Source organism: Perognathus longimembris, chromosome 8 (assembly GCF_023159225.1).
Source record: "Perognathus longimembris pacificus isolate PPM17 chromosome 8, ASM2315922v1, whole genome shotgun sequence".
Taxonomy (NCBI): Eukaryota; Metazoa; Chordata; class Mammalia; order Rodentia; family Heteromyidae; genus Perognathus; species Perognathus longimembris.
Window position 1 is genome coordinate 60,645,536 of NC_063168.1, and position 16,662 is coordinate 60,662,197.

General features: G+C 43.4%; 1 protein-coding gene across 1 annotated transcript; it reads right to left on the minus strand.

Moving 5' to 3' along the window:
• Positions 1–1,354: 1,354 nt before the first annotated feature.
• Gpn1 (GPN-loop GTPase 1) lies at positions 1,355–15,710 on the minus strand. Its single transcript, XM_048353218.1, has 13 exons — positions 15,546–15,710; positions 14,825–14,918; positions 13,416–13,455; positions 12,730–12,796; positions 11,860–11,897; positions 8,434–8,512; positions 8,162–8,256; positions 7,563–7,608; positions 6,757–6,986; positions 5,856–5,895; positions 5,076–5,166; positions 4,362–4,469; positions 1,355–2,055 (listed from the first exon to the last, which is right to left on the minus strand). The coding sequence occupies exons 1-13, from the start codon at positions 15,654–15,656 to the stop codon at positions 1,961–1,963; spliced, it is 1,134 nt and encodes a 377-aa protein (XP_048209175.1). The 5' UTR covers positions 15,657–15,710; the 3' UTR covers positions 1,355–1,960.
• Between the last annotated feature and the right edge of the window lie 952 nt (positions 15,711–16,662).

The following is a 16,662-nucleotide window of genomic DNA, read 5'->3' on the forward strand; positions in this document are numbered from 1 at the left end:
CCAAACCCAACTTGATGCTGGAGAAAGGTTAAATCTCCCAATGGGAAGGTAGAAAATTAAGTTACTGTTTTTCTTTTGTGTTTGTGTGCCTGTGGTGGGGCTTGAACTCAGTGCCTTGTGCTCTTGCATAGCTTCTTCAGTCAAGCTGGACTCTACCACTTGAGGCAAACCCACCTGCAGCTGTTTTTCTGGTACATTGGAGATAAATCTCATAATCTTGCCTGGTGCTGGTCACTTGTGTCTATAATCCTAACTACTCAGGATGCTGAAATCGGAGGATCATGGTTCAAGGCCAGAACAGGTAGGAAAACATTTGAGACTTATCTCCAAGTAGCCACCAAGCAGAAAGTAGAGCTGTGGTTCGAGTGGTAGAACATTAGCCTTGAACAAAGAAAAGGTCAGGAACCGTGCCTGTACCTGAGGTCAAGCCCCAGGACTTGCAACAACAAAAAGCCCTTTCCTAGTCAGCATTATTTTCCCTTTTTCCTGGACGAATGCAGTATTCAGGCAGTGTAAAGGAAATAGCTATCTGGGAACTTAATTCATTTGTTCAAACATGAAGTGCTAGTTCCTGTGCTAGCTGTACAAATATGAAGGCTTCTCCCTGCCCTTTTAGTAGAGCTGACCTCACAGGGTAGACAGGTCATATTTTAAAGAAGAGAATGTGACCAGACACTACAGAGAAAAAACTATATTCAGTTTTCTTTGTAAAGTATCCCCATAAAGAACAGGTAAAGCTTGGCATAGTGGTGCATACCTATCTATAATCCAAGCACTCGAGGATGAGTTCAAAGCCAGACTAGGCTATATGGCAAGTTTAAAGCCAGAACTGCTCCACAGTAAGAATATCATAAAATACAAGCAAAAGGGCAGGTCAAATTTTTGGACCAGTGTCTCCTGATAGGTATGGAATTTGATGTTCATAGTAAAATACTTCAATTGCTTTGAATAGGAACCATAGGGTGGAGATCTATTGTGCATCATAACTCCCTACAGGCTTATTAACCAGGTGTTGCCCTTCCCTAGATGCACTCACTGGGAGAGGTGCCCTTCACTGTTGCCTGGGTGACACTGGTGCAGAGACCACACATTTAGAGTAGCCAGGAAAAGCCCTTCTAATCACTGTGATGTATGCATGTATACCTAACTGAAAGCCATGGCCTTGAACACATCACCAAAGATACTCTGCAACAAATACACAGAGGCCTGGCTCAGTACCTGGTTAGGAGGTGGGGGTAATGGGCAATGACACTTTGCTTCACCTCCCTACTGAGCCAGGCTTGGACATCTTGAGCAGCAGAGAATCTATTTGTGATTACACAATTTTCTAACCTGAAATAAAAAGACAGGTTTCTGACAGTTAAAAACTCTTTATCCAAGTCACAATCTAAACAAGACTCTTATACTCATAAATCACATTTACCCACAAACCTGGTGTGTCCTATAATGAGCTAATGTGCCTAGTGTGAGGCACGCTTCGTGGCAGCATTGCCTGGCTGCCAAGGGCACCCCGCTGCCACTCTAGACGAGCTCACGTGGCCCCTCCCTTCCTGCTACAAGAACAATTCGTGGAGTAGTCAAGGGTCCAGGGCTGCACAAGGAGAAGCTGTGGATCCCGCTGAGACTTGAAGTGGTCATCAGGATGGTGAGTCCTCTGCCTTCCACACACAGCAGAAGTGCTTGAGTTCAAATGCCAAAACTGAAGTTTAGAATAAAGGCCTATCAGTTTCCAAAAATGGTCCAGGCTTCCTTGCCTAAGTGCAAGGAAAAGTCCAGCAGGGGACTGACATCTACCTGCCAGCGCCATGGTGTCCTCTGTCCTTCACAAGGTTTCCCTTAAAAGAGAAATTCTGTTATACCAAAGAAAACTACTCTTTATTATAGCTGCAAGTCACAGGTAAAGACAGCTTCTTCACATGAAGTTCCAGGATCTTGGACTTCTAGAAACAACTGAAATGTCCTAAGTCTCCTTTGTGCTGTTTCTCTTCCAGTAGTGTGCTTTTGTTTCTTGCATAAAATTCTGAAATGCTGGCTCTTCATGGCTTTCTTCTGTAACTGCAGGGGAAACAAAAGGGTTTTCTGGTTGTTTTTTTTAAATACCTTTGTATTAAGCCAGATGTCAGTGACTCATGCTTATAGTCCTACTTGGGGGGCTAAGACAACAGGATTGCCTCCTACCAGCCTGGGCAGAAAAGTTCTGAAGCCTCTTCTCAAACCCCATCTGTGTTCAGTGTTACATGCCAGTCAGTCATCCCAGATCATGGCACCAGTCCAGCCTGGACACAAAGTCCATGAAACTCTGTCTACAGGAAGATGGACACCTGGGCATGTGCCTGTGAACCCATCAACGACAGGACACCAAACAGGTGGCAGAGCTTGGCTCAGGTGGATGCCTGGGTGGGAAGCAAGACCCTATCAAAATAACCTGTAAAAATCAGAGCTGGATGCATGGCTGGTATCACACCAGCCTAGCAAGCTAAAGTTCCTGAGTTCAAACTCCCCAGTATATATAGCACTCTGCTCCCCAACTAATTAAACTTAAAAAACAAACTCTTCCAGTAGCTAAATGGATCTTACATCTTGTCACCATCTATCAGAAATAGCACCTTTTGTGTGTGCGTTGGTATTAGGGCTTGAACTCTGGTTTTCAAGCCTTGGCAGTTTCAGCTTCTTGCTAGCTAACTGGAAATAAGAATCTCTCAGGTTTGTCTGTTTGGGCTGACTCTGAACTGTGATCCTAAGATCTCAGCCTCTTAAGTAGCTAGGAGTATAGGTACCAAAGAAAGACACAGACACACACACACACACACACACACACACACACACACACACACACACGCACACACACACACACACACACACACACACACACTGGAGCCCCTCCCCAGGGCTGTAATTATAGGCATGCAATGTACCACCATGCCAGGCTGAAGCAAAAACTTTCTATCTAAGGAACTTAGTATTCACTGTGAATATTACCCTAAAGCATGTTGCCAAAATATGTAAATTCATTCTATGTAGGGTGACTATGTCCCTCATAAAGCAGTCATTGAAATGAGATACTTAGGTATTTTTAGGCAAGAGAAAGGAAAACATGTCCACACTAATATCTATTCACAGATATCTATAGCAGCTTTACCTATAATAGCTTAAATCAACCAAAATATCAACTGAGGAAGGGCTAAATCCAAACGTGATGGATTATTACTAAGCAATTTTTTAAAATAGAGTATATTACTATAAGGACATATAGAACAACATGGAGAGACCATGAAATCATGATGTTTAAAAGAAAAGCCAACTACAAAAGACTAAATACTATGATCCCACTTATAGGACATTCTGGAAAAGGCAAGATTGAAGGCCCATAGCTAAGTGTAGTGGCACACTCCTGTAATCCTGTACTCAGAAGAGGATCACAAAGCAAGAGGATCACGAGTTCAAGGCCAGCCTGGGCTACATAGAAAGACCCTGAGTAAAAAAAGTGAAGCAACAAGAAAAAGCATTGTGGAACAGCAGGCGGCCATGGCTGCTAGAAACTAGGTATTGAGGAAGAAACTGAATGTAAGGGACACAAGGCAACTTTGGGGCATGATGTATCTTGACTGTGACAGTGATTATGAATGTTTGTTAAAACCCATTCAAATGACCTACTTAAAAATAAGGTTAGTTTTACTATTTGTACTTGATTTCTCAGTAAATCTAATGACACAGTTTGTATATTAGGTACCAATTTGAGAATAGAGGGCCAAGACCTACATCCTAGAGCTGCTGCTGAAAGATGTAGATCTTAAATCCAGGAAGCAGTGCTGAGTAGAAGTAAGTTTCTAGGCTCTTCTGTCTTACTGTTATATTTGTTTAGGTCTTTACTATGATCTCCATATGTATTTTTTTAAGAGGGTCTCCTATTTCAAGTTAGAGGCTGGCCTCCAACTTGCAGTCCTCCTGCCTTAAGATACCCAAGTGCTGAGATTATAGGGGGGCATCAGCACACTTGGATCTTAGATATTCTAAACACCAGTTGCTAGGGACATAGTTCAAGTAGGCGCATGCTTAGCAAACACAAGGCCTTAGGGAACATCCCTAGCATGACAGGTAAAATCCACAACCAAACAACAGACATAAACTTCTTCAAACTGAGTTCAAACTTCAAGATGAGAAGACAAAAGTCCAATAATAGGCCTGTATTTGACTCTGCAGTAGCCATTCCACAGAAGGGCAGGAATGCTCCAGCACTGTGCCTTTTACCAGCTACCCTTCTGCTTATTACTACAGCATGACTGAGGTCGTCTCTCAGGTCACTACCCTGAGCCAACAGGAAAGCCCCTCTGCATTCATGAGCCACCTGGGCCGCATCTCACCCCTGTGATCAATGTCATCAGTATCGCTGTCAGCTTCTTCATCCTCTTCATCCAGGGTTCCTCGAGTCAGGATCAGGTCAGAAGGGCCCAGCACAGGAGACATGCTGTCTAGAGTGAACACCCACATCGGTACACATGTCAGTACAAGTGTGCCTTCAGGAAAGTGATTCTGAATTAAGTGACTATGATTATCAACAGGCAGCACAACATTGCTCATAATAAATAAAAACGGAAGGCCTTGCTACTTCTTCAGAGAGCTTCATGTGTAGGAGGCAAGCACTCTTGCCACTAGGCCATATTCCCAGCCCCAGCCTTGCTACTTCTAAATGTTTCACTTAGGCTACTTATTATTTCCTAGTAATTCAGGTCACAGAGTACTTTCACAAGCCTAATAGTGCAAGGAATCCCTCTGAAGAGAACACACTTAGCTTAGGAATACTGGTGTTGTTTCATCAGCTCACAGCCTGGAAGAGGCTGTACTTTTAACTGTCCCAAGCCCCAGAACTGGCAAAAAAAAAGCCAGAGCTGAAATCAATACAGACACAGACATCAAATACAGACACCAAATCCTGTCAAATACATATGCATATACACACTCTTCCATCATCCATTTCTTTCTTCTGATAAACAAAAATATTCCTGTTAGGTGGAATAAGTATTCCCTGCACAGGTCTCATATCAAGCTCCCATTCCTACCCCAACCACCACCAATACCTTTTCCAGTCCCTGAATCCAAGGCTACGGAGCCCAGATCCTTCCGCAAGCGCTCTAGCTGTTCTTTCTGCTGTTCACTCTGGGCACTCGCCTGTAAGTAAAGGAAATGTCCATGTACTTAAAAAAGAGCCGAGTGTGTTCTTAGCATGTACAAAAAAAGCCCTGGGTCCAACTCCCTGCACAAAGAAACAAAATACAATGAAATAATAAAGGGGCACAAATTAAAGACCAACCTTCTAAGATGAGTGGAAGAATACTAGAGAATAATAAGGAAAGACTGATATCAGGACAAAAAACAGTGAGCAGACTAGGGAAATTTGCAGGCTGAATTAGAGGATTCAGAAATCAGACCCCAAAACACATCCCAAGAGCCTCAAGTAGACCTAAACAAGAAGATCCAACATAGGCTGAGGGCACCATACTCATTTGAGAAACATTGTGAGCCTCCACTTTTTGTGGGTTTGTGTGTGTGAGGTACTGAGGATTAAACCCAGGGCCTCACACTTGCTAGCCAAGCACTCCACCATTGAGGCCACACCCTCAGTCCTTTTGTATAAATAATGAGTGGGAAAAATATTTATGTCAGTTAGACTGAGGTCATGGCCTTTTGTTTTCAAAGGCAGGCTCTAGGTACATTGCTCAGGTTGTCCTCCAACTACTGGGGGTGAAGATTTTCTCCCCTATCAGCCTCCAAATAGCTGGGACTACTAGCCGGTGCCAGGTCTCGGTGTAGTTGCTTTTCTGATGGCCCTAACATATACAAATAGCCTCTTTTCTTACCAGTGACTTCTTCAGACGTTCATATTCAGGACGGTACTCCCTGGAAAAAGAAACACTTTCTAAATTCCTTTCCAAAATAATCCGCTCTGACTACTGAGATCACTATCACATCTGACTGCTGGACTAGAAGGAAAATGCATGAGATGGGGTGAAGAAGACAGGCCCCCGTAGCTCAGGAAGCCCCATACTGAGTGATGAATTGGAACACCTAAAAAACAGTCCTTTCTGAACCTTGGTGACATGCATAAAAACCCTTGCCGAGTGAACCAACATGAAAACAATGTATCTGAAAACCATGATGTGGCTATTAGGATCCCTCAAAGTATGAAGCCAAAGCTGCTGGTCAGGAGCTGCTCCGGCTATGGCTAAAGTATACAGGCAATGAATCCACTCCAGGTAAATGGGATTCTAGTATGACAAAAGTCTAAGGGTCATTTCTCAGGAAATGTATTACTGCCCATCAATAAGTGTGTTAAGGACTTTACATGTATTTTCTCCCACAACTCTCACACTGAACTTAATGTCAAGTCCAGCAAATGTACAGTTTGAGAATATTTTATAGGAACACAGCATGACCATCTGTCTAAGTGGTCTCCAGGTGCTTGTGTCCTACAATGGCAGAAATGAGCAGTTTCCCACAAAGCCCAAAGCATTCAGTCTATCACAGAATAGGTTTGATAATCCCTGCCTCCTTTCCTTAATACATAAAGATTTTACACTTCCTTTTTTAAAAATGTGAATTAAAACCTGTTACACTTAAATGTGGTCAGGTCCAGTACATAAGGACAAGGCAAACAGATTACATACACAATAACCTAATGCTTTGCCTGGCAAAACAGCTATCATTATCAGAATTGTGTTTTCCTGAGAACATTGTCAACAGACGTTCCTTTCACCTCACCTTTCATATTCTTCCGCAGCACTGGTGACTTGCGTGCATAGCTCATCCATGCCAGTACCCAGAACAGCAGAGACACCTACCACCCTGAGGGAGCTGTAAAACTCATCTAACACCAGACTCATGGAACGAGTCAAGTTACTAACATAGGTGGTCTCTTGATTCAAAGCATCTTGGAAAGCCTCAAAATCCTGCATCCATTCCACTGCGAAGCTGTGGTCAATGATGTCGGTCTGTACCAGGGAAAAGGCAACTATCAGCAAGCAGAAACTTCATCATAGACCAAACAATGGCCAAAGTCATTTTCAAGTTAAGTGATGGCAACAAAGAGCATATCAGCCACATGCTTTCTTCCCCTACCTCACCTAGTGCAACAAACCGCAAAGAAGTTGGTTTTTCTCTGTTTAATCCACACTCGCAATATATTGAGATTTTCCTTCCCTATTCATACAGACCTAACCTTTTTTTTCCCTCTAATGCTGGTACTGGGGCTGAAACTGAGGACCTCACACTCCTGCTCAGGTTTTCCCATCTTGGCTGGTGCTTTACCCCTGGAGCCATGCCTCCAGCCCCAGAGTCCTGATTCTGAAGGATTAAAACACTCTGGGTAGGAGTCAGTGCTAAATAGTCACTTCATTCCATTTAAGCCAGTTCTCTGATGTGCCAATTACTTGATTCAGCAAAACCTGAGCCTGCTCTCTAGGACCTAGAATAGTGACTCTTCCCACCCCTCCAGACCTCCCCACAACACCAGACAAAGCCCTCCTACAAAAACAATGTGGAAATCACAAGAGGTGGCATCCACTTACTTTGTTCATGACCACAATGAAGGGCAGCTTGGTTTTGTACAAGATGCTGAAAATAAAACATGGAGACAGTATTGATAAAAATCACATAAGCTCTTATTTGTCAAGTGTTGGTCTGCTGGGATTAAGTCAAGACAGAAGAAATGGCTCTCTACAGATTCCAAAGTAGTTACCTGTTTTGACATGACATTCAGTATCCTCTCTAAGAGGGAAAAACTCCTGCCACCAAGTAAGTCTATGCCACCAAGCCTGGCTTCGACAAAACATTCTGTTCCTCCTGTTAAAATTTCACTCTAATTATCCTAAGACATGAAACCATTATTCAGACCAGAGGACACTCTTCTATTAAGATTTGGCTTTCTCTCACCAGGAAGCAATTATCAAAATGTCCCTACCCTATGCATCTATACCCTATTTTAGTGATGAGAGAGAAGGTGGTCAGAAGAAAGAAAGTGCTGAGAGAGAATGGCAACTATGTGTCTCTTTTCTCCACTGGCACGCCCCCCCCCCAAAAAAAAACCCCAAAAGAATAAAGAGAAAAGAACTGAAAAGAAGGAAGCCTCCTACCTTGACAGAACACCACGCACCCCAATAGTCAGTACCTGCAGGCATACAGCATATTGGACATGAAGGTCACTGGGTTGGTGCTTCGTGACGTGTCCATTACATAGATGACCACCGTTGCAAATGAAGAAGCCTAAAACCACAAAATAATGAAAGCCTCATTGCTCCAAACACTTCCCCCACTTTTCTCAACAGGAAAGAACCCCTTTGGACAGGGTGTACAGAGGTCTCCTCCTCCCTCAATCCCACACCAATGCTCACTCAGCACTGTCCTCTAGCTACTCTCAAGGGCAAGACCTAGAATACGCACCAGGGCTTCAGTGATGATTGTCCCAGAGGCTGACCAGGTGAAGACCTCAATCTGCCCGGGTGTGTCAATCAAGACATATCTGAGTCAAGGAAGACCATGAAAGAAGTGTTCCAACTATGCAACACTGAAAGGCATTTCATCCCTATAACTAAATACTGCCAGGCACCAGTCGCTCATGCCTGTAATCGCAGATACTGAAGAGGCTGAGATCTAAGGATCACAATTCAAAGCCAACCTGGGCAGGAAAGTCCATGATACTCTTTTTTTTTTTTTTTGCCAGTCCTGGGGCTTGGACTCAGGGCCTTAGCACTGTCCCTGGCTTCTTTTTGCTCAAGGCTAGCACTCTGCCACTTGAGTCACAGCGCCACTTCTGGCCGTTTTCTATATATGTGGTGCTGGGGAATTGAACCCAGGGCCTCATGTATACGGGGCAAGCACTCTTGCCACTAGGCCATATCCCCAGCCCTCCATGATACTCTTTATCTTCGATTAACCACCAGAAAGCCAAAAGTGGAGCTATGGCTCAAGTGATAAGAGTGCTAGCCTTGAGCAAAAAAAAAAAAAAAAAGAAACGCTCAGGGACAGCACCCAGGATCTGAGTACATGGTCCAGGACTGGCACACACATACACACAAATATTTGCTGACCCAAGTGGAATAATCTCTGTACACTGTCGAGTCTAATTTCCTTCCACAGCTCTTAAATTATCTAACATTCTCTCAAATGCTTCATGTCCAATATTCATGGTAATAGGCAGGAAGAGAAAGTGGGGGCCGACCACAAATGATCACAGGGGAAATTACAATCATTACTGAAAGGCAGGCACTGTGTTAAAAATGAGACATAGAAACTGGAATCATGCTTAGAAGTTAAAAAAAAAAAAGATATGGATTCTTGGGACACCATTAGGTTTCTCAGGGACAAAGAAACAGAAGAGAGTAGAGATAGAGAGATAGAGGAATGTGACTTATAGAACACCAAGTACCTTCTTGAAGTGATGAGAAGGTTCTAAAGTTGACCATAGTGGAAGCCAGGCATGGTGGTACATGCCTGTAATTCCAACTATGCCAGAGGTGGAGGTAGGAGGACCTTAATCTGAGGCCTGCCCTAGGCAAAAAACAAAACCCTACCTGAAAAATAAACTAAAGCAAGAAGGGCTAAGGGCAAGGTTCAAATAGTAGAATGTCTACCTAGCAAATAAAATGTCCTGAGTTCAAACCCCCAAACTACCAAAAGAAAAGGGGGGGACCTGACTAGGTGACAGTAGCACAATTTTGTGAATGAATTAAAAGCCATTGAAAGTGGGTGCCGGGGGCTCACTGTGATCCAGGATCACAGTTCAAAGCCAGCCCAAGTAGAAAAGTCCATGAGACTTCATCTTCAATGAATCAACAAAAACCAAGCTACAGGTGTGGTTCAAGAGGCAGAGTATAAGATGAGCAAGCATCTGCTGAGCAAGCATAAAACCGATGTTCAAATGTCAATATGAGCAAGGCACTGCTCACATCTATAAGCCTACCTACTCAGAGGCTGTGATCTGAGAATGAAGTTCAAGGCCAGCCTAGGTAGACAAATCTTCAAATTGCTTATCTCTTGCTGGCACCAGTGGCTCATGCTAATCCTAGCTACTTAGGAGGCTGAGATCTGAGGATCACGGTCCTGCCCTGGCAGGAAAGTCCATGACACTCTTATCGCCAACAAACCACCAGAAAAACCAGAAGTGGCACTGTGGTAGAGTGCTAGCCTTGAGCTGAAGAGCTCAGTGATAGGGCCCAGGCAGAGAGTTCAAGCCCCACAACCAACACTAAAATAAATAAATAAAAACTCTCTAATATAATGTTTGTAACATTTCTTCTATTCTTCCTTCTATCTCTGGTATATGCACAGAAATGTGGAATGCTGGGCTGGGAATATGGCCTAGTGGCAAGAGCGCTTGCCTCCTACACATGAAGCTCCCGGTTCGATTCCCCAGCACCACATATATGGAAAATGGCCAGAAGGGGTGCTGTGGCTCAGGTGGCAGAGTGCTAGCCTTGAGCGGGAAGAAGCCAGGGATGGTGCTCAGGCTCTGAGTCCAAGGCCCAGGACTGGCAAAAAAAAAAAAAAAAGAAATGTGGAATGCTAGTTATCCAATAACTGAAATAGTGCATAGTTTGATTTCTTTATATTAAATATATAGCCTTTTTAAAAAGCAGAAAAAATATCTTTCTCCCTTAGAAAAAGAAAACATGAAAAATTTAACAATAATTAAATCTAATTAATAAGAATGCTATTTTAAGCTGGGTGCCAGTGGGTCACACCTGTAATCCTAGATACTCAGGAAGCTGAGATTTAAGGACCACCATTTGAAGACAGCCCAGGCAGAAAAGTCCGGGAGATTTTATTTCCAATAAACCACTCAGAAAACCAGAAATGGTGCTGTGGCTCAAGTAGTAGAGCACTAGCTTTGAGCTGAAGAGCTCAGCGACAAGCACCCAGGCTCAGAGTTCGAGTTCCACGATGACAAAAAAAAAAAGGGAATGCTATTTTGTTTTGTTACTTCTTACATCAGAAAATGTTTTGTTCTGAATCCTGCACATTATGCTCATTTCAACAATGGTTAAAAAGTTATTTTTAAAGCCAGGTGCTGGTGGCTCACGCCTGTAATCCTAGCTACTCAGAAGGCTGAGATCTGAGGATTCAGGTTCAAAGCAAGCCAGGGCAAGAAACTGCCTGAGACTCTTATTGCTAACAAACTACTCAAAAAAGCCAGAAGTAGCACTGTGGTGCAAGTGATAAGAGTGCTCACCTTGAGCAAAAGAAGCTTAGGAAGAGTGCTCAGGCCCTGAGTTCAAGCACTAGGATTGGCAAAAAAAAAAAGGTATATTGGAGGCTTTAATGGCAATAAGCACAATTTCCTTTGAGAAAGCAAGTAAGAAGCAGCACTTGGACAGTCTTAAGGTGCCTCCAAAAGGGTAAGTGGGAGGGGGGACTGGGGAAAAGGCGCAGCAGCAGTGTTTATGGTAATTGCAAGTGGGATAATGGTAAATGTAGCTCTATACTACATACTATCTCAGTGATTTTTTTTTTTTTTTTTTTTTTTTTGGCCAGTCCTGGGCCTTGGACAGAGGGCCTGAGTACTGTCCCTGGCTTCTTCCCGCTCAAGGCTAGCACTCTGCCACTTGAGCCACAGCGCCGCTTCTGGCCGTTTTCTGTATATGTGGTGCTGGGGAATCGAACCTAGGGCCTCGTGTATCCGAGGCAGGCACTCTTGCCACTAGGCTATATCCCCAGCCCCTCAGTGATTTTTTTTTTTTTTTTACCACTTTTTACTTCTAATAACTTCATTTCAATGAACACCCTCCCTTGCACATCCAACCCAACAACACTCACCCCAGAACCTTTCAAAAGCCAAATGTGTTGACTAGGGATTAACAAATCACTTACTTAGATGTGTTCTGGGCCTTCTCAATAAATTTCATCACCTAAAAGAAAAGATACCAATTACCACAGTATCTGCTTTGGATCAAAAACCACAGGGCCCCCAGGGGACATGTCTCACAATGGCCATTCTAAACAAAAATCTTCTTAATCTTAGGACACCAAATAATGAACTCATCCAAAGGAGAGCCACTCCAGCAGCACTACAACACCCTGGGGCATAACACAAAACCAAACCTTGACCTAACACAAGGAAATCACATCTCCTAGCACTTTTACACAAGAACGTTTGTCAATCGCTTTAAAGAGCCAGTCGGAGGCTCCTGAACTACTTGCCCCAAACAATTCTATGACCTCAGCCTTCTGAGTATCTAGAAATACTGATATGCCCTACTTTGACCAGCTCTGATCTCCTGCTAACAGCCTATCACATGAAGTGGCATCAGAACACAAGACTGATGTTTCCCAACAGAGAAGTAGGTAACCCAAGAACCTACAAAATGAGAGATACTTGTTACGAAGGAAAAGCACCATTTCTTACAATTTCTTGCCTGGTAGTGCATACCAATCCTTGTTCCCACAACACCACCCTTAGTGAAACAACCTAAGTCAGTAATAAGTCAGAGGAAAAACCCAGGTCTCTTTTTTTGTTTTACTGGTAAGTGTGAAGCATATCATCACACTAAACATCCTCGCGTGGCCTACTTCTCTGTTTACCAAATGCCTCTAGAGGTCTACTTCTCTGTCTACCAAAATGCCTACTTATTTTCTATATTGCTTTTCAGGAAAGCTCTTCTTCTTTACCATTGTGATCAAGCTAAGACATGTTGAGTTGGGCTTCTACAATCATGTCTATGAATGTAAAAAGAGCCATACCTGATCAAATCTGGTAGCAAAGAGATTGAGTGAGGTCACAATGCCACCATTGGGCCCAAGTCCATATCTGGATACTCAGTTCAGGATTTAAATTGCACACGTTAGGTAAAAAAGGGAGAAAAAAAGTGACCAAAATTTAATAGGCAGGTACATCAGACATTGACAGAGTGCTGGCATTAACTACGAAGATCTAAATGACTATTTGCTCTGATCCTCCCTAATCAAGCAACTGGCTGACTGGAATTAATCTTCCTTCCTACATTTACACAACAAGGAATCTACATATGTCCTATAGCACTGTACTAAACATACTGCTCCCTGAGTTTCCCAGTCTGAAGACAAGGTCATTAAGAAATGCATCCTCTGAGCCAATACCACTTTGCCAGACAGTAGCTACCAGTCAGCCTTTCATTTCTCAGTTCTCAAATTACAACTCCCTATAGTCTAGAAAGATATTACGAAAACTAAACTCATAAGCTAAAATACTATTACTGATCATTTATAATATCCAGCCTGCATTCTTCCATTCTCTTAATAAAATCATTTTTCATTTTAAAGTGAATAATTCTTCTATTTGTATACTGAAAAAGAATAAGTAAAATCAGTCTCTCAAAGCCACAAAATATACACAGAAGCTGTATATACTCCTTCCTAGGAGTCATTACCATAGATGTGAAAAAGGATACTGTTTCATGACCTCTTTATACTTCACAGTGTCACGAATATCTAAGAGAGAAAACAAATACTGGAATGTACAAATAAAATGATGTTATGAGAAGTTCTACCTTTAAGTTAAGCCAATGGGTCTCTCAAGTAATTTCTCCTTCTTCTCCAGGATAAAAAATAATGTTTCTGTCTTGGAATCTGAATCATATTCCACATTTGAAGGAGAGGGATTGGTTTTTGTGTTGGTATGGGGGCTTGAACTCAGAGCCTCAAGATCTCACTGGGCTTTTTTTGCTCATCTCTAGCTCTCTAAGTCTTGAGCTATGCTCCTAGTTCTGATTTTTTCCTACTTATTTTGAGATAAGACAGCCTGGGCTGACTTCCAACACTGATCATCAGATCTCAGCCTCCTGAGTAGCTAGGATTACAGGTGTGAGCTACTCATGCTCAACCTATGTTTTCTAGAATTTTAATGCTAAGACCATTTGAATCAATTAGAGAAGAAGTAACATGAGGACAAAGACTAATTTTGTTTCTTAAGTTCAGGGAATTTTTTCCCAAAAGGATCTCTGACTCTTCAAACAAAGCCTTATTCCTTTTATTAATATGTTTAGGGTAAAGGAAACTTAATAAAATTAGCAAATAAGAAGGAGGGAAAGGACTAGCACACAGTGAGGGCCTGGAAATCAGAAAGCCTAGACCCTAGTAGGAATCCTGACAATGCAACAAACCCATTCTTTCTGACAGTCAGTCTCCTGTAAGTCTCATGAAAACTGAGAACCTCTCCTCCAAACAATGCACAGGTGCATATATACACATTTACCCATGGAACTTGCCAAGTGGAAGCGAACCTTCTTACAGATCAATGTGTGAACTATAGAAGAAAAATCTTTAAACTTTTTATGAAAAAAAATACTAAATGAAAAAGTTTAAAACCCTTCAGAGGTGGCTGAAGGGCTTATGGCCCAAGTGATTGTGCACTGACTTTCCAACAATTCAACTTTCCTAATTATATAGTCTTCTCACATATTAGTGACAGAAAGAAGGTAGATATAAATGTAAATGGGAAAGATACAAGCAAACTTAGGAAACTGGAAGGACTAAGAATATAGCTCATGCTAGGGTACTCAGTGCTAACTTGGTCTAGGTTTTGTGTATGATCCTCTGCACTGCACAAATATATATATACACATACATACATACATACATACATACATAATAAGTAAATAAAGGGGGAAAAGACAAGACAGAGAAGATGCGAATGAGGAAAAGGCCTGTTCAGGGGCTCACAGAAACCCAAAGGAAGTAAAAGCAGATAGGTCAGGGGGAAAAAAAACCAAAACCTGAAGACACCAGAGAAGACACCGGTAATCTGAAGGCTTTCTATTCACTATGAGGCACCTTACCAGTTCTGGGATAGGTAACTCACCAATATTGGCAGGAAAGGGGACTTCATGCACAGCTGGATCCAGGTTGATCACATAAGGTGGAGAGCCTTGGCTATGCAAGTGTCCTGTAAGCCTCTGTAGAAATATGGGGAAAGAGTTGGAAAGTTGGCAAGGGTACTTAGAGTACTTTATTGACCAAGCCTGAAGGTTCAGCACTACATCCTTCTACTCTGTGCCCAAGACTGGACTCTCAGCCCACATGCTACCTTGCTTCATAACTCTTCTTACAAAGTCTCTTCATCTTTGACAATTGCTTTGTGTGTACGTATGGGATTATTACTATTGTTGTTGGATTGTTAAACATGAACTCCAGGGAAGCCAGAATCTTGCCAATTTCGTTTTTCCTGTTTCTCCAGTGCTTAGAACACCGTAGAGGCTCAAGAAACATTTTCTTGATCCCTCGGTTCCTCTTCACCGCAAACTTGCGCTGCACTCCACAGACCCAGGCTTTGGGAAGTTGGCAACTTCATCAACAAGACGGGGTGAATCAAATCATGCAGAAACGGAGGGTATGCGGAAAGGCAGCCCCCCCACCCCGGGTGGGGTCCCGGGCTTCCAAAAGGAAGGAACTGGAGTTGATGACAGGACCAGAGAGCCACGAGCCGGGACCCGAACTCTGCACACACCTCCCTCCATTACCCCTGGCCTTCCGCCCGGCGCAGCCAACCTCTCATGCATCCCTCAATCACGCCTTCACCTCACCTGCACAAAGGTTGTTTTCCCAGAACCCGCCATTCCCAACACCAACAGACAAATAGGGGCCCGAGGCCCCCCAGAAGCCTGCGGCTCAGCCAGGGTCGCGGGCGCCGCCATCTTTCCACCGGCCCGGCCCACCGAAGCAGAGAGTTGCCCGCCGCGCTCCTAGAGAGACGTCCCGGCGTTCTGGGCTGTGATTGGCTGGCCCTAAGAAGCCGCTGCTGAGGAACTCTCGCGAGAGCGTCTGCTAAAGGCATTGGGCAAACTAGGAGACCGCTATAGGCACCGAACCACAGAGTTGCCCGCCGCCCTCCTAGAGAGAGACGTCCCGGCGTTCGGGGCTGTAATTGGCTGGCCCTAAGAAGCCGCCGCTGAGGAACTCTCGCGAGAGCGTCTGCTAAAGGCATTGGGCAAGCTAGGAGACCGCTGTGGGCAGCCGGGAATATAGTAACTTTCAACTTTCTTCTCTTTCCTTTCTGCCACCTCCCCGTGTCCTATGTGTACTGGCGTGCAAATAGCAAACTTCAGCTGATTCCACAAACTCATGAGCCGAAATAACGTTCGTACCAAATGAACTTTGTATCCAACACATCCCAGGAGATGCAAACCCTGAGGGAGATAGTCATAAAGTTGTAAAGGGCTTTATTAATTCCTGTCCTCCTTCCTGGCTGCCCTAAACAAGTTTATATATGGATATATATATATATATATATGGATTTTTTTTTTTTACCATCCCAGAGAATGGGGTTGAATATATTGTGTGTCTCTTTCAGAGTCAGGTCTTGAAAAACCCTTTAAAGGGTCATTTCATATGTAGTAAGATGATTTTTGTAATAGGGAGGTCAGATCTGGCCAGTGCCATCATTAACTGTGGAGGGACTTCAGGTTGACTCCAGCTCAGGTAAGAGCAGAAGCCAACTCCATCTCCACTAAGCCCTCCCCCACCCTATTCAGGGAAGCTCCCCTTTATTGTGATGTTATGTAGATTGACCACCTGAGGCCTGGGAGCCTAGAGAACCTGTGAGTAGGGTATCCACCTGCATCATGTGAACCCCGCCAAATCCATGCATCAATTCTAACTAGAATGATAGGTTGGTTCAAATAGATATTATGAGACAGACTG